The sequence below is a fragment of the Equus asinus genome, chromosome 19 (assembly GCF_041296235.1).
Source record: "Equus asinus isolate D_3611 breed Donkey chromosome 19, EquAss-T2T_v2, whole genome shotgun sequence".
NCBI lineage: Eukaryota > Metazoa > Chordata > Mammalia > Perissodactyla > Equidae > Equus > Equus asinus.
In genome coordinates, this window is record NC_091808.1 from 8,361,064 (window position 1) to 8,386,370 (window position 25,307).

The 25,307-nt window shown below is 53.5% G+C and overlaps 1 protein-coding gene across 1 annotated transcript in view; it reads right to left on the reverse strand.

Moving 5' to 3' along the window:
* The window catches only part of EFHD1 (EF-hand domain family member D1), a 38,548-nt gene extending 13,504 nt beyond the window's left edge, over nt 1-25,044 (reverse strand). The window contains exons 1-2 of the mRNA XM_044751443.2: nt 24,494-25,044; nt 916-1,063 (exon numbers count right to left, since the gene is read on the reverse strand). Coding sequence (XP_044607378.1) covers nt 916-1,063; nt 24,494-24,789 — 444 coding nt within the window. The 5' untranslated portion in view covers nt 24,790-25,044. The remainder of the gene's footprint in view (nt 1-915; nt 1,064-24,493) is intronic.
* Nucleotides 25,045-25,307: the final 263 nt, after the last annotated feature.

The window sequence follows — 25,307 nt, forward strand, 5'->3', positions numbered from 1 at the left end:
ACGAGTACATGGCCGAAGTTCTCGCCATCAGAAACCAGGACTCCAGCGCTCCACCATTTCTGGAACAACCAAGGTTAGACACCAGGAAGCAAGGACAGACCTCTCTTCTCTCAGCTCCCGAGGGCCCAGCTGAGACAGGCCTGGTTCTCAGTATGCAGCAGCTGGACTAATGCTCTGAGCATTGAGCCAGATGTCGTCACCAAAGTTATTCTAATACCAGGTCACACTGACACATGTAGAGGCCTTTCAACAAAACTCAAACAGACAAAGCATGGAATTCTCTTCCTTACGGAGCTGCATCCATGGCATGGAAGAAACCCAATGGCTCTGAGACTCTTTCCCAAAATAGAAATGGCTTTATCATCAAGGTTCTACCCATTTAAGCATCAGGCTATGAATCTACATACACCCTTCCAGGAAGACATCTGTGTACACAAAATTTCGCCTGCAATTTCAGGGGTTCAAAGACGAAAAAGCCCACGGAGGAGGGGAGCCCATGGGCAAGAGCAAGACCCTTTATTTAACCGCTTTTTTAAAAATGATTTTTAAATTCTTATTGTAAAAATTAAAAGTTTTAATATATAAAAAAATAGAAATTATAAAACCATCAAACTTTTGCACCCACAAATATCCACCATGAATATTTTGGTGAACATCCTTCCAGATTTGTCAACCCTTACCGGTTTGTACCCAAATGAGGTCATCCTCCCCACAGTGACTTTCAATCTGCTTACTGAGCCTTTTCCCACGCCAGCACGGCAATTCATTAGCTCTTTAAAGATATTTTTAAAAGCAGGATTGTAAGTTAAACATCCAATCAGCACCCTAAGAAGCCAAAGCCAGGGGACTGTAAATCTGAGGGTCCTCTCGGGGCACTCCCCCTCCAGGGGCTCAGGGCCAGCAGGACGCAGGTACCTCACGGAAGCTGAGTTTGCCGTCGAAGTCCTCGTCCACCTCCTTGATCATGCTCTTCAGGCCCAGGTGGGTCTGGGGAGCCCCCAGCTTCTCCATCATCAGCTTCAGTTCCATCAGGTCAATGAAGCCGTCCCGTCCAGCATCGTACCTGCGAGGTCAAAGGAAGGATGCTGGTGAGGGATGGCCAGAGCCAGGATGGAAGGACACTTGTTACTCCCCCAAACGTGTCGTTCTTTTGGCCTCATTTATTGAAAAATGATTCAAACACCTCCTGCTTTGCAGGGCCCACCTGGTCACCGCATCAGATGGGACCCTCTTCTCGAAACACCTTTGGGTTCTGCACGATCTGATTCAAAGTGGATCTTGTACCATCCGGTTGTTTTCATGTCTTTTATGTCCTACCTAGGCCGTAAGTTTCTCAAAGACGAAAAACATGCCAGTTTACCTTTACTTCCCCAGTTTTGGTCAACAAACATCGACAGAACCTCCTGATCTAGACAAGAGCATCCTACACACCCACTGCATCCACACGGAGTGACTGGGAATTTCGGAAGCCTCCTCATGGGTCTCTGCCACCCCCATTTCCACGGACCTCTCCATTCGCCCTCCTGGTCTCCTGTCTGTGGAAGCTGGTTCCCATCCTTGCACGTGGCTGTGAATCAGCCCCGGTCTGGTTTTGTGCTTTGTCCTCTGGCTCATTCATTCAGCCTCCAACTCTGAAGAGTCACATATGTGTGAGTGACTGCTGAGAGGGGACCTGTCTTTACCTTCTTGGCCGAGGTTTGGCCACAGAGCCAGCACCTCTGCTGGCTGTTCCTCCAGCCCCCCAAACGCCCGCCTGGAAACAAACCCAGCCTCACTATGATGGGGGATCCCGGCCCTGCCCTCTATTCCCGAGTGCCTGGGCCAGCCCCGTGGGAGCCTTCTTCAGCCTTCTGCCGGCCACTCCATCCCTCCCTCTTCTCTACACACGTGGGCAGATACAGCGTTTTCTCACAGACTCCCTGGTTCCCCTCCCTTCCAGTCCATCCTATTTTTCGTAACCCAGAGATGGCTTGTTGCTCAGGTATGAACACCTTGTTTTAAAAAACAAATCAGTTTACACTAGCCAAAGGGTGGAAACAACCCTAGTATCCATGGAAAGATGAATGGATAAACAAAATGTGGTATATCCATACAATGGAATGTGGTATATATTTATACAATAGAATATTATTTCAATAAAAGGGCTGGCCCCGTGGCCAAGTGGTTAAGTTCGCATGCTCCACTTTGGCAGCCCGGGGATCCTGTTTGCCAGTTTGGATCCTGGGTGTGGACCTGGCACCACTCATCAGGCCATGCTGAGGCAGCGTCCTACATAGCACAACCAGAGGCACTCACAACTAGAATATACAACTATGTACTGAGGGGCTTTGGGGAGAAGAAGAAGAAAAAGAAAGAAAAGAAGAAGATTGGCAACAGATGTTAGCTCAGGTGCCAATCTTTAAAAAAAAAAAAAAAAAGAAAGGAATGAAATTCTGATGCATGCCACAATATGGACGAACCTTGACACCATTATGCTAGGGTTGAAGTAAGCCAGACACAAAAGGACAAGTACTGCATAATCCCACTCATATCCCCAGAATAGCCAAACTCATAGAGACAGAAAGTAGAACAGTGGTTGCCAGGGGCTGAAGGGAAGGGGGAGAGGGGAGTTGTTGTTTCATGGGTAGAGTGTCAGTTTGGGATAAGGAAAAGGTTCTGGAGACAGATGGTGGCGAAGGATGCCCAAGAATGTGAATACGCACTGAACTGTAACTTATATGGTCAAGATGGTAAATTTTATATGTATTTTGCCATAATAAAAAAGTTAAATAAATAAACAAATCAGGCTTCTTCATGATCTATCGCCCCCTCCAACAACAACAAAACCCCACCATTGTTGGAAACCATACCATCATCTACCAAGAAATGTAGCCTGTGGGCAACCAGAAATCTCGCTCCGGGGGCTGGTGGTATTCAGAGCCCATGCGGTCGGGCTGGAGAGGAGGCCCAGTTCTCCCCAATGTGCTCGGTGCCAGCTGCAGTGGCCAGCTCATGCCATTCCTCCCACACAGGACACCCCCTCCCTGCTCTTCTCGGTGCCCTTTCTGTGCCCCAGAGCTCTGGGAGCTGCCCCCTTCCTCTTCTGAGCTCCACAGCACCCATTGTCTATCCTCCTCTGGTGCTCGCCTGATGTCACCTCCCTCTGCTGAATATTTTCTAACTCCAGCAGCTCTGTGCTCCCAGCGGGCACTGCTCCTTGCCTGGAAGATTTATACTGCAAGGTACGAAAGGATGCAGATGAGACCCCCTGGAGGTCTGCTGATGAGCTCTGAGGACTCAACACCAAGACAGGTTTTCCAAGTCTGGAAATGAGCAAGGGGCTCCTGGGTTTCCAGGAAGTGGGCAGAGCATAGGAATCACAGATGGACCAGCCCAGGATGTAGTATTAGCAAAGGATGGTTTGTGAGCACTTAAAAAGGAAGCGATGAGTGCCATGGACTCACTGAAAACGACTCAGGGATGGGCCTCAGTCTACTTCTTTTTAAAATAACAGCTTTATTGAGATATAATTTACATACCATAAAATTCACTCTTAAATTATACAATTCAGTGACTTTTAGTATATTCACAAAGTTGTGCAGCTATCGTCACTAATGAATTCTGGAACATTTTCATCACCCCAAAAAGAAATCCATACCCAGTAGCAGTCATTCCGCAGCCCACTCTCCCCCACCTACCCAGCCCCTAACAACTACTAGTTTGCTTTCTGTCTCTGTGGATTTGCTTATTCTGGACATTTCATATAAATGGAATCATATGATATGTGGCCTTTCGTGTCTGGCTTCTTTCACTGAGCATAATGTTTTCAAGGTTCGCCCATGTTGTAGCATATATCGATCAGTCCTTTATTCCTTTTTTTATTTTTTTTAAGATTTTATTTTTTCCTTTTTCTCCCCAAAGCCCCCCGGTACATAGTTGTGTATTCTTCGTTGTGGGTTCCTCTAATTGTGGCATGTGGGACGCTGCCTCAGCGTGGTCTGACGAGCAGTGCCATGTCCGCGCCCAGGATTCGAACCGACGAAACACTGGGCCGCCTGCAGCGGAGCGCGCGAACTTAACCACTCGGCCACAGGGCCAGCCCCTCGATCAGTCCTTTATTCCTTTTTATTTATTGCTGAATGTTACTCCATTGTATAACCCTACCATATTTTATTTATCCACTCATCACTTGATGGACATTTGAGTTTTTTCCACTTTTTGGCTGTTATGAACATTCGTGTCCAAGCTTTGGATATCTTTCCATTTCCCTTGGGTATATATTCAGGAGTGGGATCGCTGGGTTGTACGCTCATTTGCTTTTGAAACAAGGTTGTCAAAGCGATTCAACAGAAAACCATAGCTGACTTGATGTCTCTGCCAGGGTCAGCAAGGCCATTCTATTAGGCTTCTGGGGGAAAGATAAACAGGTACAGATGCCCATACAATTAGGCGAATTGGCTGTTAGTTATAGGGCCACCTAGAAAGGGGCCAACTATCAGCTTTGCTGGTGACAAAAAGTTGGAGCAGAATCTTGGCCCAAAAGTTCTCAGCCAGCTGGTATGACGTCCAGGGATAAAATATAGCAAGGAAGAATGCAAGGTGCTAAATATAGAATTTCCATATGATCCAGCAATTCCTCTTCTGGGTAGACACCCAAAGGGACTGAAAGCAGGGACTCGAACACATATTTCTTTGTACACAGTATTCATAGCAGCATTATTCACAATGGCTAAAGATGGAAACAACCCAAGTGCCTATTGATGGATGAATAGATAAGTAAATGTGGTATATACTTACAGTGGAACATTATTCAGCCTTAAAAAGGGAGGAAATTCTGACACATGCTACAACATGGACAAACCTTGAAGACATTCTGCTAAGTGAAAGAAGGCAGACACAAAAGGACAAATACTGTGTCATCCCACTTCACGAGGGATGCAGAATAGTCAGATTCATGGAGGCAGAAAGCAGAATGGCAGTGGCCACGGGCTGGGGGAAGAGGGGAACGGGGAGTTATTATTTAATTGTTATTCTTAGAGTTTCAGTTTTACAAGATGAAAACAGCTATGGAGCTGGATCGCGGTGGTGGCTGCACACCAATGTGAACGGACTTGATGTCACTGAACTGTACACTTAAAAATGGGTAAAATGGTAAATCTCACGTTATATGTATCTCACCACAATTCAAAACCAAAAAGGCAAGATCCTGAAACTAAGTCACCCAAACTGACTTTGCAAGTCCAGGCTTTGAGGGAACCAGAGCATAGCGGCAGGTGCAATGACATCTGGAGATCTGCAATCCAGCAGTCTCTCTCCCCTTATCCACTGGAGAGATGTTCCAAGACCCCAGTGGACGCCTGAAACCACGGATAGTATCAAATCCTATAGATACTATGTTTTTTCCTATACGTACATACCTATGATAAGTTTTAATTTATAAATTATGCACAGAAAGAGATTAACAACAATAACTAATAATAAAATAGAACAATTGTAACACTATACAGGCATACCTCATTTTATGGCACTTCGCATACACTGCATTTTTTACAAGACCCTCCACCAGCAAAAAGACCATGACTTGCTAGAGGCTCAGATGATGGTTAGCATTTTTCAGTAATACAATATTTTTTAATTAAGGCGTGTACATTGTTTTTTAGACATAATGCTATTGCACACTTAACAGACTATAGTATAGACCTAACTTTTATATGCACTGGGAAACCAGAATATTTGTGTGACTCGCTTTACTGTTATTTGCTTTGCTGTGACGGTCTGGAACTGAACCCACAATATCTCTGAGGTATGCCTGTCCTGTAATAAAAGTTACCCTAATCTTAGCAACCTCAGCATACAATTTATTTTCTTTCCTTAAGAGGAAAACTTTCGCCTTTTCACTTAAAGGAAGCATTTTAAGCTTCTCTGTGGCATATCCGAATTGCCAGCATCATTACTCTCGCACTTTGGGGCCATCATTAAGGAAAATAAGAGTTACTTGAACACAAGCACTGCAATACTGCTAAAGCAGATCTGATAACCGAGACGGCTACTAAGTGACTAGCGGGCAGGTAGCGGATAGAGCGTGGATCTGCTGGACAAAGGGATGATTCACGTCCAGGGAGGGACAGCAAGAGATTTCATCACGCTACTCAGAACGGCGCACAATTGAAAACCTATGAATTGTTTATTTCTGGAATTTTCTATTTAATATTTTCGGACCGTGGTTGACCACAGATAACTGAAACCACAGAAAGCAAAATCGCAGATAAGAGGGGAGGTACTATAGTGAGTTCAGGGTGCTGCCAAAAACCCAGGGGGTGAAATCATGGCGGCAAGAATGAAGTCTCAAGTCCTGAACGAAGGGAGTCACAGTCCTCCCCACCCTATGACAGTCTGCTCCACTCCAGGTCAACTCCATACTTTGGGGGACATGGGCCTAGTCAGTGGGGGGCACCCAAGAGTGAATGGACTTAAGACCCCACGCAAAAATGGGAGTAGAAGGAACTGGGAGCATTCGGCTCTGGGAAGCAGAGAGCTATCTTGAGATTATGCATTTAAACTTCCCAGCAACATTCCCAAAGAACATCCAAAACTGGGCTCTGTGCGTGGACAGGACAGAGATGGGCTGTAGCCAACACAAGGAAGAGGTTTCCGGCAAAAACAGCTGACTAGCAGGAGACCTGAGGTAAGGAGAGCTCTTACAAACAGGGTAGGGGGATGGTCTCTGTTACAGGGAGTCCTAGTCAAGGCAAACAGGCTTCTTTAGTGTGGAACTTTCCAGAACCTTCCATATGGTCATGTGTCTGAAACTTATGAGAGGGAAACAGAGCACAGAGACTCCTCTGACCACATAATCCTCTGCGTTTGGGGATTTTCCAGTGGCGAAGGCACAAATTGGCAATCTAGTGTTCCAAGGAAAACACTTTGGGAAACACTTCCCAGGGGAAGTCAATGTCAGAAGGACAGCCAGCTAAACAACCACAACGGTCCCCTCCATGCCGAGATTTTGAGTAAATGTCCTCTGCCCCCTGCTCAGTGCACAGTGCATGTTCCAACGTTGGTTGCAGAAGAGAAGACTGAAGCCATGAAGGATGGTGCACTCAAGATGCGACTCAGTCGGGGCAGAAGCAGAGTGTTAGGGTCTGAATGCAGAGAAAGGAGAGAAAGTGGAGGGAGGAAGGCAGCAGCTGAAAAGCTTGGGTGCAAAGAGAGGGGAGAGCCCCAGGAACAGGACACAAACTGGGACAAGGATGGAGGAGGTCAGAAAAGGTCAAGAAAGAAGGCAGGAATTTGTGGGGGAAGGAAAGACCCGGGAGCCCCACTCACCTAACCTAGGGTCAGCACAGCCTCCCCAGCCCCAAGGGGCTGTCCACATGGGCACATGGGGTCCTGCACAGGGAGGAGCTTTCCTTCAGAAACAAGGGAGGGGCTCGGAGGAGTTATCCTCGTATTTCTCTTCTGGGGTTCTGATCGAGAGAGTCAAGAAGGTCTGGAAACCCTTTCCGTTAGGCCTTCCAGCCTGAAACATTCTCCAGACCTAATAAAAGGGACAAATGTGTCTGAAAAGGCCTCCACACAGTCTGGGTGACAGGTAAAGGAATTCCAATTTCTTTAAATGGGCAGGGAAACTTGGTTCGACCCCCTTGGTGAGCACGTACGTGGAAGCAGGAGCCCCCAGCCGCAGTGCGGGAATCCCAGAGAGAGGACAGGGACAAAGCTGAGCCCAGTGCAAGCCCTGTTCATGTCCTGCCGAGAGCCACCAGCTTGGCACAGGAATAAAGCCAGCGTGCAGACGTGGAGGGGCCATCTCCAAGGCAGAGCGGGGCAGGGAAGGAGGTCAGGAGCTGCCACCGCCTTCACTCCCAAGGACTCGGTAAGGACTGCTTCCCTTTGTTCCTGCCTTGACGCACTGGCCAAGTGCCACATCCAAGTCCTGGGGGGACTATAAAGTGACCACATTAGCAGCACCCTCACCCCTCCCTGTGGAGCGGGGATTTACAACCCAGAAGCGCATCCTCCCCTCTTCAAAGTCACCGTCTGTGAGGTTTGTCCACAGTCCTTTCCTCCAGGGCCTGGATTTGCAAGACAGGCAGGAAAAACCTCCCAGGTCCCCTTCATCATCTTCCTGTTTTATCTGCTCCTCTCAAAGCATCCTATGACCACATGTGCAGTGCACACAATGGGATTCAAAGCGCCTAATGACTAAAACCGGTCTGCTCTGCAGTTCCCAACGCATTGTCTCATGTACCAATCCTTTTCATCTTTACAACAGGCCTGTGAAGAATTAATAGGAGCCACCTGGGCTTACTGTTTGTTGAGAGCTTGCTGAGGGCCGGACGCTGTGCGAAGTCACCTCGTTTAATTCAGCAGTGCTGTGAAGTGGTCATTAGTCACCCCGCTGGAGAGATGGTGAAAGCTGAAGTCCCGGCGAAACCAACTCCTTTGGATCAGCACTAACCTGGGACTTCCGAGCAGGCGCTTGGCTTTACATGGGAGCAGGGAAGGCAAGGATGATCGTTAACTCAGTCTACACTATGAGCCCCTCAACTCAGTGGGGGCAGGGGGCAGAGTGCATACTCGGTGTCCCAACCAACAGACCACAGTTGTAACTGTGAGATTACACTTTTGACAATTTAGATCTGAAGACTATGCAGAAACGAAAGGAGCCACGTTGCTGAGTCCCGAATGTATGTGGATTCTGATTCGGTCTCAGAGCATCACGCCGCAGACTGCCCACATACACAAAGTCATTAATTTTTGACCAAGAGAATACCCATGTTGCCATCTTACAAACATGTGGAGAGACAGTCTCACCAGCCACGCCCTTCAAATAGATTTCATCTGATGTAACTCTCCAACACTCTCAGGATATAGCACTGTTAGGCTGACGGAGGTCAACCAGCCCAAGGTCACTAGGCCCCGGGGAGGTTAGCCAGGCAGACCCCAGCCTGATGCCCAAGCCTGAAGCCTGACCCTGGGGCTGGGCACCACACCACCAGAGGTAGGTTTTGGGGAAAGAAGACCAGATATCAGGTCAGACCGTACAGAATGCCAAGGCTGGCCCTCCAGTGGCAGTTAACAGAGACAAATTAGCAAAAGCTGAGGCAGAGAGATGGTTCCTGAGGAAGTAAGGAATTAAAAAGATAAAAGCTTTTCTGGAGGTTGTAGGACTACACCATTCCAGAATCCCAGGGTGGGTGCAGCTGCAGGAAGCTGAGGGTGAGGGCCCTGGGCAGAGGTTGGCCCAGGGGGCAACACACCCTTCCCCTGCTCAGAGCACCTCTCTTCAAGCACCTATAGCGGGAAGACCCCTTTAGACAAGGCCGTCTGCAAACGGGTGACGTTTACTCCAAACTTTTGGGCCTCTGGGCAAGGCGAATGCAGATTACTTGTTTCCTTCATTCTGGAAAACTCCTTTTTGTCATTGTTCCCCCCACCCCCCCAATGAAAATGCAATCACATCCCTCAAAATCTAGGATCCACGCTCGAGGAGAGGAAACAACACCTAGAATAGCCTGCCCAGGTCAAGCCCACCTGCATGGCCAGCTGGCAGGGCCACCCGCCAGCACCTCCTTGGCACAGATGGCCCTTCCCGGGCTGGGGGTGTGCCAGCAGGCCCCAGGAGAACCCACAATGGGGAGGCCTGGGGAGAGAGGGAGGCCCCAGCCCAGTGAGGCCCCACAGGGCCCCAGTCCTGGACCCATCTGGGGCTCTCTTTCTCGCTACAAGCCCGGCCTCAACCGCATTCCGCCTCCCCTATTCAAACATTTAAGACATTTCCCTTTCCTTCCCACAGTTTACATCTTTCAAATGCTTGCAGGCTTACTGGGGCTCCCTTAAGCCCTTGGCTCCCCCCACCACCATCTGAGCTCCTTATACCAGTTCTTTTCTATAATTTAAATTTTAACCCAGAGTTTTCTTATTACAGGCAACCCAGGCTATTAAAGAAAAACCACCCATAAGCCCAAGACCTCACACCCTTATTTGTTCCTGGGCCCTCCTTCTAGTCCTCTGGACTGGTGGCCTTTGCCCATGTTTCTGTTCTAAGACGTCCTCAGCCCCTTTCCTCTTTGTACTCCCCAGGAGGGAGACTCCAGTCTCATCAGCACTGGGATGCCCTGCAGACACAGCGGGTTCAAGCCCAGCCTGCCCTCCCTTGGGGGAGACTTGGGCCGGTGGTCCCCCTGCAGACGGACAGAGTCTAACAGGACAGAGAGGCTGTGCCTGCCGGTGGTAGAGGAGCCGAAGGGGACAACACGCCAGCCCCAGCCCTGGCCCCACCAGCAATCAAGGAGAGGAGCTATTTTTAAAGGCAGTACCTGTCTGCAGCAGTGGAGAGGAGGCCGACAGCCCCCAGGGATTCTGCTCTGGGGAGCCGCCCACGCCCAGTGGGGCCTCAAACAGCTCACCATCTGCAGTATTCTGGGGAAAGCCCAGATCCACAGGCTGCCGAATAAAATTCCCTCTCGCTGAGTCTCCAGGAAGCCGGTGCCCAGAAGAGGATCAGGTCTGCCTTCCACGGGCTCAGTTCCCCCCACACTTTCCTGACGGGGGCCCTCACTGCGCAGTGGGGTGGGCTGGGGTGAGATGGTCTGTGATCCCCCGTTATGGGCCCACAGCTGTGCGTGCCTGTGACCTGGGAAAGCCCCCGGCCTGGGGAAAGGGGCCCACCGTCCCCCTCACCCCACCCATGGGACAGCAGCAAGGCAGCAGGGGCCGGGTTCCAGTGTCCACCCGGTGCTGAGCACCTCCTTGTTCCCTGTCTCACTTGCTCTCTCAGCTTCCACAGGGCAGGGCCCCTGGGTTTTCTTGGTTTTCACTTCGCCAGAATAATCTTGCCATTAAGGAAGAAAGAAGCCGGCCAGCCTTTGTCTGCCTGAGGCCCGGCCATCAGAAACCCCCCAGGGATCCCTCAGAGGGAGCTTCTCAGGAGGATGGCAGTGCCCCAGAAAATGCCTTAGTGTTTGGGGGGCTCGCCTGTGCCTCAGAGACCAGCAGGACCTCGGAACGCCCCTGCTTCTCTTTACATAGAGGGGCTTTGTCTGGAAATCATGCCCCACCTTTTCAAACAGGCAGGCGCTGGCTACTCAAAGTGTGGTCCCTGCACCAGCAGCCTCATGGTCACCCAGGACTGATGGAAAAGCAGAATCTCAGGTCCCTCCCCAGAGCTGCTGAATCAGAGCCTGCATTTTCACAAGATCTCTCGGGCCCAGGCACTTTCAAGTTGGAGACGGGCACTGTGCCAGACTTTCCCCAAAGCAGGTGGCCTTTCCCAGGGCCCTCGGGTTCTCCCTGCGGGTGTCCCTAATTGTGCCTGTCCAGGTGAGGGTCAGGACTTCCCCGAGGCCATGGGACTGTCGTTCCCTCCTCCGTGCTTCCCTTCCTGCCTGTTCTCTGGGTTTCTGGTTTCCCAGCCTTTGTGCAGGTCCTCTCTAGCTGACAAATCAACTGCTCCTCCTTCCTGCCTGCCTTCCTTCCGATTTGCTGCAGGCTGGGAAACCAGATCCTGAAGAGTGTTACAATTGCTTGGAAAGTAAGACCAAGGAGGCTCTGAGGCAGGGCCCAGGGACTCCGGGGAGTTAAGTACAAAAGCTTGAGCCCAGAGTCTGATTTCCAATCAGGATGCTCCCGGCCAGCTTGTCAGTGAGCTCCCAGCTCTCCCTGAGAGCCATTCACTCGCTCACTCACCACCTGGCTCCTGTCTACCTGGGGCCTCTCCAGAGCAGAGGAGAGCACAAAGACCGGTCCCAGTGGGCAGGCAGAGGTCCAGAGAGACAGGTGAGCTGTGATAAGGCCGGAACTTGGGCAGAGCTGGAGCCGAGGGAGGCGGCTGGGACAGAGGACCAGGAACTAACTGGAGCAAACGTGCAGAGCCACCGAGGGAGCCACTGTCACCAGTCTAGTCCAGAGGTGCCAGAATGTCCCCGAAGGGGGCATGGGGCCAGCTCCCCCAAGGCATTCTGGGAAAGTTGTGTCTTCCTAAGGGCAACGGGGCAGGGGCGACACAACGACAAGCTCCAAAGAGTTTGAAGCAGAGAAGTGACAGCAGATTGCCATTTCAGGAAAATCTCTCAGCTCGGTGTGCAGGATGGATTTTTCTGGGGATGAGTGAGCAGACTAAGACAGGGGCCCACTTGGGGAGCACGCAATGGTCCTAGCCATGGAGGGATGCAGGGAGGGCGATGGTGAGGTGAGGGCGTCACTAGGTGAGCTGAGCGCCAGCGTCACCTGTTCTGTGCACAGCCAGTGCTGTGGGGGCCCACTTCTGGCAAATAGCCTTCCTTTTCTGGGAAGAGGCCAACATCATTGCAGGCTACAGGAGACCAGTGGAGGCTGGATCCCCCCCACCCACCAGCCACAGCGCCCTGTATTTCCATACATGGTGTCTGGAAGTTCATAAAGAAAGGAGAGAGGCAGGGCAGAGCTGAAGGGCCCCCTCATTGCCACAGAGCACCCACTATGTGCTCAGCACCTTGTAAGACAGCAGAGGGGGTGCAGAGCCCAGTAGCCGCTACCTGGGCCTTCAAGACAAGCAGGGAAATCCTCTTTGTCCCAAATGTATGCAGGGAGAGTGGCCACAGGGACAGTGGCTCACTGCACCCAGCTCCCCCAGCCTCATGCTCACAAACTGGCTGCCATACACAAGGAGGTTTTGTCCCCTGCTGATGCCAGCCACCCAGAGTGGAAACAAGCAAACCAGCCCCCATGTCCACCCCAAAGGAACATCCCAGCGACAACGAGATAACAGGTCAGTAATGAGATATCAGCCAAAACTAGAATGAGTAACAGGACAGGCTTCCCGTGGGAAACCTGCCCTGAGCAATCCCTGATGGGGAGGTGGGGGGCTGAAAGGGCTCTTTTCATCAGGGATGTCGAAATGAGCAGGGTCGGTTCCCTGCTGGGAAGGTGCAGAAATGGGGTGTCTCCCCTTGGCTCCCAACACGTCCTATAAAAGTCCTGAGGGAGGGGCCCCCAAGTCCAGGAGTCAGGGGAAATGGCCGGGGGGAGGCGCAGGTCTTGGGGAAAGCCAGGGGCCACAGGCCCAGCTGAAGCGGACAGTGGGGGACTCGGCCATCCCTCCAAACAGGAAGGAAGAGCACCCCGGCTGCCAGCCTCTGGGCCTGAGTCTCCATCTCCCCACACCGCTTCCCTGCCAGCCAGTCCTTTTCCTGTGTTCCTCCTCTGGGCTGGCACTACCTTAAATCCCGCAGCCGGGCTGGGGGCCCAGGGACCTGCAGCTCCCTCAGTGGAAAGAAGATGGGCTGGCACCGAGTGACCTAATTAAGGCTGTGACTGCACACCGAGTGGTCACGCGATCTTGGGGACAACCTGAGAAGGTGGTCACTTATTTTTTTCCACATCTCACTTACAGCCGTGTGCCCGTGTGCCATGTAGTCAGCGGCACTACCGGAGGGAACTCACAAACCTCCCATTCTCTAGACAGCCCTGGGGGCCGAAGCTTCCCTGGGCAGTAATTAGGGCCTCAGTGCAGCTCCAGAGGCAGCGCCCAGACCCTCTACAGGGGTCACGGCACCCCGGTCCTGGGCCCACACCGGGATGGGCGTGGGAACTGGAGGAAGATGTTAGCCACACTCAACCACAAAGACCGTCCCTTGGAGTGGGGAGGGAACCTACAAGAAATGACAATAATTGGACAGACCTAAGTACAATCAATTGGCAATCGGGGGTATGAGAGAGGGGCTATGGGGGGCCATCATCCCAGCAGGAGTAGGGCCAGGCTGAGGGGGACCAGCGAGAGAGAAAAATGCAGCACCCAGTTGGGACTGACCTTGAGGGTCATTATGAGGAGTCTGGCATTTGTCCCATGGGTGCTAAGGAGCTACTGAATATTGTATGTTGCCCCCAACCCACAAAGGCTTCTGAAGAAGAAAGCAAGGTAACGAGATCTGGGCTCCAGCAGGAAGTCACCACAAGTAGGATGGATGGGGGAGGCCAGGTGCCCCAGGCCTGGGGCGGGTAGTCCAGCGAGGCCTGGAGGTCAGGCAGCCTGCAGAGGCCGTGCCACCCATGGCCCCACCTGGCCATGCAGTGGGGTGTGTCAAGGATGGCTGAGATCTGGAGGTGGGAACGACACTAATGAGAATGGCTTTTGGCACAGGGGACAAGAGCACAGGCCACCTAGGTTCAAATCCCAGCTCCACAACTTATACCATGTGTGACGCTGGGAAGTTACCCAGCTCTGTGCCTCAGTTTCCTCATCTGTAAAATGGGGGGTGATAACAGCACCCACCTCATAGGTTTATGATGTGAAAACGCTAAGAGCAGTGTCTGCACCCCGGTGCTCTGTAAGTGGCTGTTAGGTGGTGTCAGGGGAGCCCAGAGCTCAATGAAGTCGGTCCTTGTAGGCAGGGTGGGGGGAGCACGGGGCATTTAGGGAGGGGACAGAGACCCTGTCACCGAGGCCAAGCTGGGCAGAGCTGGGCAAGATTGGGGCCAGCACCTCTCTGAGTCCATAACAGTGCTCCCCAGGTCCCCGTCAGCACAGAGCTGAGACGGTCAGCAGGCAGATCTTGTCTGTAGAGGGCCGATGGCCAGGGACTGCCGTCCCAGGCACCACCAGTGTTGAATGAGCCATGCCAGGTCGGGCTGGGGGTTCCCCAGAGCTGTCTGACCCCAGGGCTGGGATCAGCTGCAGCCCTCGGGTCCCTCTGCCATTCCCACCAGGATGGGGAGCAGGGGCCAGCGTGGGCACGTGGCAGTTTGTAAGTCCCGAACGATGCTCCCACTTCCTGCACGCCTGATCCAGGCTGGCAGAGGGCTAAGGGTGTACTGCCAACTACAGGCAGCCACACCCCCGGCAGAGGTAGGGGTCCCCACTTTGGAATCAGAGCCCGGCACAGCTGGAAGGAGTCCACTGCTCTCCTGCCCTGTCCCCACAGCTCCAGTAACTGGCCACGAGGAGCTGCTGCTGTCACTGGCCCCCCAGACCTCACGTCCAAAACCAAAGATTTGACTTTCATTCAGCAACACAGGGGCAGCTAGGCTGAGACTGAAAGAAAATAAAACCAGGCCCGGATACTCCCTGACACTCCCCCGCCCACTTCCACCAGGACTTGTGCAAAGGCCTCCAGACCGAGAGAGGGGCCCTTAGCAACAGAACCCCAGGCAGCCGCTACAAGGAAGGAGACCCCTCAATGCAGGGTGACTCCTCCCCGCCTCCCCATCTGGAGATTCTTCTGAAAGGAGAGGAAATTAGAGGCACATGACCCATGATGAGAAAGAGAATAAAGGAGGTTTGGGGAGGGGGGCTAGGGAGAAGGAGGGGTGCCAGCAAACAGTTCTGAAAGTCAGAAAGCAGGCGGGGGTGTAACTGGTCAATCTGCCCAAGGAAGCCAGGTGGGCCCTCCAAACCCAGAGGCGGGGTGGCGGGCTGCAGCAATGCCAGGCTCTCTGTAAGATGGGAGGGCTACTTGAGGCAAAAGCAGCGGATTTATTGAAAGTTGGCCTAGGGGACAGTTGACATAGACACGCATGTCCCACCCCCAACCCAAAATACACACACAGCACTCCCAGCTGCCACGGATCTACAACGACAAAGAGAGACATCATAGGGGCTCTCAATTAAAATGGCGGAAGTGAGTGTCCCAGAGGAAGGACCTCTGCTTCTAGGCATTCGGGAGCCCCCGTGGATGGGCTGCTCCCTATCTGGTCTCCAGAAGCCAAGCTTACCATCTAAAAGTCCATCCCATGTACACAAAGCACAAAGGGACACAAGAGAGCCACAGGACACTGCTCAGGAAGAGGCCAAAAAGGGACACTGTTGGGGCCAACCCCTCCCTTGCTCACGTACAGAACCCCCATTTTGGGCAAGTACTTGCCCCTCAGGGAAAGGCACCCAATCATGGTCCAATCACGGTCATCACCTCCTTCCGGGCAGCCAGTGGCTGGGTGGGCCCATGACCCAGTGCTGGCCAATGAGATGCCAGAGTAGATGTGATGTGGGGAAACTCACCATCTTGTACCAGCCCACAGATGAAGCCGACACAAAGATTGGTGGGGTGCAGGGGAGGACTGAACCCGAGTCCTTGCTGACAGCAGCAGCCAACCATGCCCAAGGGCCACCTTGACCTCTGGACTCCTGTTAGGTGAGATAATGCATTTCTTTATGGATCAGCGAGTTCGGGACAGGGTTTTCCACCACTTGAGCCAAAGGTCTCAACTAATACACGTCACAAGGCATATACGGTCTCAACATTTGTATTTAAGAACAGGCACCTGACCCGTTGGTGATGATCCTCTGGGAAGAGAGCAACATAGGACTCCACTCTCCAAGTTGCAAATATCTTCACAATTTTACAAGAAATTTTAAGCAAAGAATGTAATGCCTTCATAATGAAAAATAATTAAGTTTTCTTTAAATTGTGAGATTCTAATCTTTTTCCCTCCAAACCAGTGGGGCTCAACTTTGGGAAAATGGGCCATAATCCCCCCTGAGAAGGTAGGTCTCCCCAGCAACTGTGTGCTCGCAGCTGGATACCTGATGTCAGAGGGTCCATGGATTTGAGGTGAAGACCCCCTGCTCCAACCATGGGGCTCAAGGAGGCAGACACCCAAGGCTGAGGTCCCCATGCCACCAAGTCAGCTTTCATTTTTCCTCTTCATCTGGAGTTCTTAAGCCCTTCTTGACCACAGTCTGGCTCACACACACCTGGGACCACCTCTCGGGGGAAGTAACACCAAGGCAGCCCTTCAGAGGATGCAGAATGTCTCCCTGGGGACCCCTGCTGCGGGTGCCAGCTGCCCAGCCCCCTTCATTGGCAGGAGGAGCAGATGCATTTGCTGCTCCCGCTTCAGCACTGATCTTCCCAAAGAAACTCTGGGGTCCTGGAGCTCCAGCCTCACTCTGCTGCCTGCTTCTGCCTCTGTCTCTTTCCCCGTTGGGAGCTGAGGTCTGCCCAGTGACGGGGGAAAGGCCGAGAAGTGAGGAAAGGGTTGAGGAAGGCCACCAACAGATTCACAGCGCTCAGGATTCAGAAGATTCCAAAATAACCGCCTAGCTGGGGCTGGCCAACTATAGCCTGCAGGCCAAATCCTGCTCACCAACTGTTACTGGGGCACAGCCATGCCATTTACACATTAACCGTGGCTGCTTTCTATCACAATGGCAGAGTTGAGAGTGGCAAAGAGACCCTGGGGTCCACAGGCCAAATAGGTTCATCCAACACATCTTTAGAGATCCACTGGCCCAGGCACGCCATGAAACCACACATGGTGTAGCCCCGCGAAAACCAGACCCCCTCAAATTTAAGGAAGAAGGTATTTCTATTCGCTAGCGAGACCTGGGGGCACCACAGGGCGGAGAGTATAAATTAAGTTAGAGTCCTTTGGATCTTATGGCTTTGGAACCAGGCATTTGTTAACTAATCTTGCAAGGGAGAAAAGGAAAAGGACATTTTTTGCTTAATGTGAGATTTTAATGTCACTCACTTTCAAATTTAATCACTCAATTTCAAATTCCCATCACTCAAGTTCTCATAAAATGCGATGGCTCTGGAATGACGAGAGTGGAGGAGACTTCAGAGAGAGAGAGAAAGGAACTGTGGGCAGGCCTTCCGGCTCCTACACCGCGTTCATCACACAAGCTGGGCAAATAAAACAACCAGTGCTTAGCTTAAACTAGTCTAAGAAATAGTTCCAAGTCACAGTCTTTCTGCCAGAGACCAAGGCCCCAAACAGAAGTCAGCCAGGGTTCTGGCTGAATGCCCCCCGGGGATTCAAATGAGCCTGGCTTCTCTTGCCCTACCCTCCGCCCAGAACAGTCAGACGTGCAAAATCCAGGGCAGGCGAGGGGCTCTCACATCTGTGGTGGACCAAGGTGGACTGAAGCTACTATCGGAGTCAGAGGCTCTGGCCCTTCTGTAAGGAAAAAGCACTTAACTTCCATTGATGCCCATCTGCCTTTCCCATCTTTGAAGTCAGTTCACTCAAAAGAGCAGGATGAGAATGGGCGAGTGCCTCACCGCTACCACCCCCATCTCCCATGCCCCCACCCCCCAAACTCCTTATTAATATGGCTCATTTCGCCTCTTTGGCAAATTGCTGGCCCTCCAATTCTACACCCCTTTCTCCCTCCCTCAGAGAGGAGTGTAAGGAGGAGGCAAGGAAATGAGGGGAGGGGGTGATGAGAAAGAAGAGCTCCACGACAACCTCATCTTTTCGGGGTTCAGTGGTGATGCGGGAATCGGGTGACATCGTCATTTCAGATTCTTAACAAAAGGCCAACTTTCCCGGAGCCGAACGCTCCTCTCCCACCCTCTCTTTGGGGAATTGAAACACAAGCTTTTAGCGTGCTGCAGAAACATCACAGCTGCACATTAAGATGCTGCGTTCGAGGCCGGCCTCTAAGTGGCGGCCCTCATCACCTCCCTTTGAAACAGGCCCCTGGATAAGCCGGGGTAATTAAAATTTCCTGTCTAACCTTGACCGCTCGGCCAGCTCGGATTACAGCCCTGGACACACACTGGAGAGTCAGTTTCTTCTGGGCCCTCCCCACTTTTCCTTCAAAATCAGGCCACGATTCTCTTGGCCCAGGCTATCCAGTAACATGCTTGGAAGCCGAGAGGGAACTTTCTCTGGCAGTGCTGATGACACCTCTGGCTTCCCACACTCATTAGAAAATTCTCTTTCTTCTACCGCGCCCCATTTAGGAGTGGGGACACAAAGACAAGTGACCCCACTCCCAGAACCCCACAGGCTCACGGGCTGGGAAGGGTCCGGTTTTGTTTTTTTTAACTTGAAAAGGTAAGAAATCCTGAAGCAAAATGCTTTTAAGTAGGAAAATCAAATGTGAAAGAGCAAACCACGTTTTGCAGTATCTGCACAAATCCTTCAGGCTCCGAAAAAAAAGAAAGAACGGGTGTACTTTGTACGGGTCAAGTCACGTTCCGAATGAACTCAGAGGCGACATCAGAATCTGGATCCAGAGACTCGGATTAAAGGTGAAATTCTTGCTGAAAGTAAGTGCACTCCTGGCACAAGCAGGGGGTTTTCTGTTGGTTTTGTTTCTTGACATCAGATGGCAACTCCCTTCAAGTTACGATTGGGCTTTGGCATGACTGGCCCCCTTCTCCTGGGGGCGGGAGTCATGCCAGCTCTGCTTTAAGTCTCCGAAGTTCCTAAACCTAAGGGCCTCCTGGGGGGACTCCCCCCACCTCCACCCCCCCACCCCCGGTCCCCATACTGTCAGGAGGTGACGAGGACCCTCACCGTGCCGCATGGGCTGGGCATCTCTGCTCACTCACAGTGATGGGTTGAATAGGGTCCTCCCAAAAATTCACAGCCACCCAGAACCTCAGAATGCGACCTTATTCAGAAATAGGGTCTTTGCAGATGTAATACATTAAATGAAGGTGAAGTCATACTAGATTGGGGTGGGCCCCAAATCCAATGACTAGCGTCCTTATAAGAAGGCCATACGAAGACACACACACAAGGAGAACACCATGGGACTATGGAGGCCGTGGGGAGGGTGATGCGTCTATAAGCCAAGGATGCCAAGGATTGCTGGGACGACCAGAAGCTAGGAGAGAGGAAGGAAGGATGCTTCCCAGAGCCTCCGGGCAAGCACGGCCCTGTGACACCTTGATTTCAGATTCCAGCCTCCAGAACCGTGAGAGAGGAAGTTTCTGTTGTTTTAAGCTGCGCAGTTTGTGGTACTTTGTTGCGGCAGCCCCAGGACACTCATCCACTCACCCGGCACCGGGGCCAGCAAGTCCGTTCAACAGAGCCCGGGCAGGGGCGCACGCCAAGCAGGGTGCAGCCCCAGGGGGATCAGTTACTCACCAAGTGGCCAGGTTGCCATGCCACAGCTCAAACCGCAGGGGAAATCAACTTCAAAGGATAAACCAGACATTGCAAAGTGTTTGTGAATTACTCAACGCGAAACGGTGACACAAAATTAGCACATCCACCAAAACTACAGATATGTGACACTCTGAAAGTTCGTGATTTAAACCTACTGGGCCCTCACCACGGGCCAAGCACTGAACTAACTGCTTCACATATCTTAATTGATTTAATCCCACAAGGCAGGTACTATTCTGGCCCCACTTGACAGATGGGGAAACTGAGGCACAGGGCTTTTCTGTACCCTGACCAAAGTAACCTTCCAGGTAGCTTGTGGTAGTGTGAGAGTCTGAACCCAGGAAGTGTGGCTCCCAAGTTCATGTTAACAGCTCACGACACGGCTCCTGCAAGGGATAAAATGTGGAAAGTCACTCAATGGAAACAAGTTGATGCACTATATGTTCTTTGGGATTTTTAACATGTTTTCGTTTTTTATTTATTTAAGCAAAGAAACCAAAGGAAAAAGAAAAAGGGAGGCAGAGACCATGCTTCAACTGGGGCAGAAGTGTGGTAATGACCAGCTGCTGGCTAGACGGGGTGCTGCCATAGCTGATACACTCACAGGGCAGCGAGAAGACTCAGGGAGGGGTCAGCGTATGTGGGGCTCCTCCGGGCAGCATAGGAGCCCGGGAGGCCCCCACAGGGGTTTCCTTGAGGGGCCGTCAGCCAGTGGCCAAGGCAGCTGCAGATAAGGGTCAGTGCAGAGTAGGTGTGGGGAGGACGGTGCCAGCAATTCGGTTTTCAAGATCACCTACCCAGACGCAGCTTTTCATTTCTCTTTTACTAAGTCATGCAGTTAATAAAAAAAGTCATGCAGGACAGCAGGAAGAGGAAAGCATGAAAGAAAGCCGGCAGGGAATCTGGGCTGGGCCATGAGCTAAGCAGGGACCAACGAGCTCATCAGCAGTCTGAGGAGGGCCAGCCACAGGACAGGCGGCACTGCCAGCCCGGGACAGGTGGCAAATCCACAAATGCCAAGCCCCACAGCAGCCTTCTTGTGGGAGGGGGGCCCACATTCTGCCCCAGCCTGGGCCAGGCAGCAGGGTGCAGGCAGCCCCCCAGGCTGACGGGCTCGGGCAGAGAGCCAGAGCCAGACGGTCGCCCAGAAGGAACTCATAGCGGCTGGAAGAGGGGTACCCCGGGGGGTGGCAGAGGGGCTGGGCTGACCTAGTGACCACACGCACATCAGGGCCCCTTCATAAGAATGAGGGTTTGTCCATCAGCTGGAGTCACCGCCACGTGCCGGGTACCGAGGGTGGATGAGGGCTAAAACCAGAGCTGCGTCAGAGGTGTCCAGGCGACAAAACCTCCCAGGCTCGGGAGCCCCTGACTCTGGTGGGGTGGGGACAGCGAAGTTTTAGCTGCCTCCCAGGTGGAGGAAACTGGGCAGAAGCACCTGAGGGGGAAACCAATGGGCTCGGCTGGAGGATGCTGAGCCTGTGGAAGCTCAGGGGGTGGGGGCCAAGGAATCCCTGTTTTTATACAGGGCGTGGGCAGCCTGAAAGGGGGGCGGGGAGGTCCAGACAGGGACACAGGGCCCGGAGCTAAAGTCGAGGGATGGTTTTCACCAAGGACCGGGTCTGTCACATGCCAACTTATCCCCCATTCCTCTCAGTTCTCACAAAACCCTGAGAAAGGAACTATGGCCTCATTTTACAGATGAAAAGACTCAAGTGGTTATGAAACTTGCCTGCTAATGACCCTAGAATGAGGAAGCTATGTCCCCACTCTCCCCAGACTCATGAGGGATAATTGGGTCTTTTTTTTTTTTTTTTAAGATTGGCACCTGAGCTAACATCTGTTGCCAACCTTTTTTTTTCCTTCTTCTCTGCAAAGCCCCCCAGTACATAGTTGTATATTCTACTTGCAGGTTCTTCTATTTGTGGCATGTGGGACGCCGCCTCAGCATGGCCTGATGAGTGGTGCCATGTCTGTGCCCAGGATCCAAACCGGTGAAACCCTGGGCCACTGAAGCAGAGGGCGGGAACTTAACCACTCGGCCACGGGCCATGGGGCTGGCCCCGGATAATCAGGTCTTGACGCCAGGTTTAAGGGGGGCCTTTTCAATTACTGTCGGGTAAGGAAGGAAGTATCCCCTAGTGGCCCCTGGCAGCCGCAGCAGCCCCCTGGCCCTCGTGAGAAGGTGAGATGTGCGCCCATTTCACCAGCAAGAAAACGAAGGCTCGGTGGGATGATGTAGCTTGCCCTAGGTCACAGGTCCTGGGCCCTGTCTGACGCTCTGCCTCTCTGGCTCCAAAGGCGACACTGTTTCCCCTGCCGCACTGGTGCCACCAGCCGCTGCTCAGCTAACTCTAACAGGAGTAGCAGCTTTGCCTCTCTGCCTTCTAGGACACGGGGATGATCCCCGGGAGGCTTTCTTTGCAACAGCTTGTGCCTTGGATCTCACTGCCTGCTGATGGGAGCTCAGGATGCTCGCGGCCAAGGTGAGCAAAGCAGCAGGCCCGAGCTGGACCACAGCCAGGGTCCAGGATGGAGCTGTGAAGGTCATTCACAGCCACCAGGACATGTCCCTCTTTCCTCAGCAGGAGCCCCCAGAGGTGCCTGTGAAAGCCATTCTTCCCCTCTGCTGTGCCCTGCTAGGGGCAGGGCTGCGCTCCCACTGCAGGGGGGCACGTGGCTCAGGCCTGGCCAGTGAGACCAAGAATTCCCCTGCCACAGTAGTTGGTTCAGGGCCAATACGAAACAATAGTAAAGCTACAAAAAAAGAGACACGCACACAATAAGCCCTTTGCTGTGGTTACTCTTTCCCACTGGACTTCCTGGAGCTGCTGTGGCCACACTGCCACCACCAGGGATAAGCCACCTGAGAATGGGGACAGCACAGAGAAGAAACTGACTTAAGAAAAAGAGAAGCTAAGCACTGATGGCATTATCTGAGCTCCTAGATCCAGCCATACCTGACACCAGAATCTTTCTAGGTTTACAAGCCAATTAATCTCCTTTTTGTTTATGCCAATTTTGGTTGAAAGTGACAGAAAACCCAACCTAGAATTCAGACAGATGCAGTAGTTCTGGAGAAAGAAGTACCACGCATAGGCCACACTGCCAGCTCTGTTGGGACCCCACACCACACACGGCCATCCCTTTAGCTTGACTCTATTCTGGTACCTGCTTCCTCACCGATGCCACCGTGCTTGGTCTCCCAAGACCCTCTGGCTGTGTGGACTCCCTTTATCATTCTTAAGCAGCCAACTAGCAAACTTATCCTTTCAAAGATTGTTCTGCAGAAAAAAGTAATAGTAATAAAAATAAGAAAATAAAAGAAACCCAAATCACCACAAAGCAACCTGACGACAAAGGTCCCCAAGACGCCCTGCCTGAATTGAGCCCGACTGGAGGCAACTGCTGGAGTGGGAGTAGCCATGCTGAGCGGTCTTCCCGTGAAAGGCACAACCTCGAATCAATCAAAGAGGCTCTGTCAAACCACTGACCGTCTCCCTCCTGGTGGCGCGCATTCCTTTGCCCTAACTCAGCCTTCCTTAATTGCCCCAACTAGACCCACCAGGTGGGAAGACCGGAGAATAGCGCCTGGAACGGCGAAATCGGGGCGTCGGGGAGGCCAGGCAGGCGCGGCGGCTCGGGGTGCCAGCCTCTGCCGACCACTTCGCCGGGGCTGGGGCTGGACCACAGCCCAGCCTCAGGAAGGGACCGAGGCTCCGTCCACACAGTGCCGGCCACAGCGCCTTTAAATAGAACCTCCACGCGGAGGACAAACACATTCCAAGCGCTTTTTAAAACGCCCCAAGCATGACCTGGCCGGCGGCCTCCGCTCCCCCGGGCATTTTTCCGGTCGTGGCCCAATTCTGGAAATAATATTAATAGCTCGGTTAGGAGCTTACGGTGTGCAAAACGCTTCACGGCCTTAAAAGGCAGGGACGATTAATGCCCCCACTCTGCAGATGAGGAAACTGAGGCCCAGGGAGCTCCCAGGCTGCCTCCGTCGCCCGGGGTTGGGGCTTACACAGCAGGACAGGAATGAGCCCCCCGGGACCGGCTGCCAGCTGCCATGTCCGGTTCGGACGGGCGCCTCCTGCCCGGAAGGCAAGGACGCGCTCGCTCCAGGAACGTTCTGATCTTTCGCTACGAGTTGAACAAACTCCCGGTTCTCAGCCTCTGTTGGTACATCAGACCCGAGCAGTAGCCAAGGAGAACTTTCCTCTTTTGTTTTAAAAGGTAAAAGGACAACAGGGCTAATTTCTCCCTTGGGAGCTAAAGCTGGCAGGTGAGGCGCGGCGCGTCTCGGTTTCCTAGAAGTTGCACTCGGGATAAATCTCGGAACAAGCCGGCGGAGGGGGCGAGAGGGGCCGTCGGGATCCCGCGAGCCTGGGACTCGGACTCGCCTGCCCCAGGGGAACTTCTGAGCCCGGTCCGGGAGAGCTGCGGCGCCGGCTCCGGCTCTCAGGGTCCCAGCCCGGCCGGTCCCCCCACGGCGCCGGGATAGGCTGGGAGCGCGCAGGATCGGGGGCGTCGGGTTAAATGCTAAGTGCACCCCCAGAACTCCCGCACTGTCCCACCAATGCGGGGCCCGGGACTCGGGACGCGCCGCCACCTCCCGCCTCCCTCCCTCCCGCGTCCGGGGCGCAGGGTCCTCGGGGGCGCACGGCGCAGGGCTGCGCGGGGCGCTCACAGTTTGAACATGTTCTCCAGGTCCTTGATGAGGCGGCGGCTGAACTCCGGGAACTCGGTGTAGGGGTTGAAGACCTTGCAGCGGCGGGGCCGCGCCGCGCCCTCGTTGATGTCCAGCCGTCGGCTCAGCTTCGCGCTCAGCTCGGCGTCGGCGCTGGCCAGGGGCGCGCGGGCGGCGGGTTCGGGCTCCGGCTCCGGGGCCGCCGCGGCGCGGGGCGCGGGCTGGGGGCCGCCCTCCTCCGCCTCCTCGCGCTGCAGTCGCCGCTGCAGCTTGCGCGCTAGCTCCTCGCTGGCCATGGCGGCGGATCTGGGACGCGGGGACGCGGGACCCGGCGCGGGGGCTGGGCGGACGGCGTGCTCCTCGCAGGCTCGCGGCTCTACGACACTCTGTCCAGGCGGCTGGGACCTGGCGGTTGGGTGGAGCCGCGGGCGAGGGAAGGGGGCGGGCGGGGCGGAGCCGCCGCTTTAAGGAGGCGCCAGGACTCGGGGACCGCCCGCCACGCCAGAGGCCACAGGTGTCTGCACGTCCCGGGGACGTCGACCAGCTCCCCCTTCCCCGGGGCTCCGGCCTGGAGACTGACCGTCCCCCGGGACCGGGCGTGGACGCCCCCACCCCGCTCAACTCTGACCTTGCCGCCCGCGTGCGCTCCGGGGGAGCCCGGGGATGCTGCGGTCCCCAGGGGAATGGCAGCGGGAAAAGGTTTCCCGACCGACCGATCGGGGGGTTCCTTTCTCGTCCCCCAGAAGTGCCCCGACTGGAGGCGCTCGCGGCCCGGGACGGGCTGGGGTTAGGGGGAGCCCAGCGCCCTCGGGAG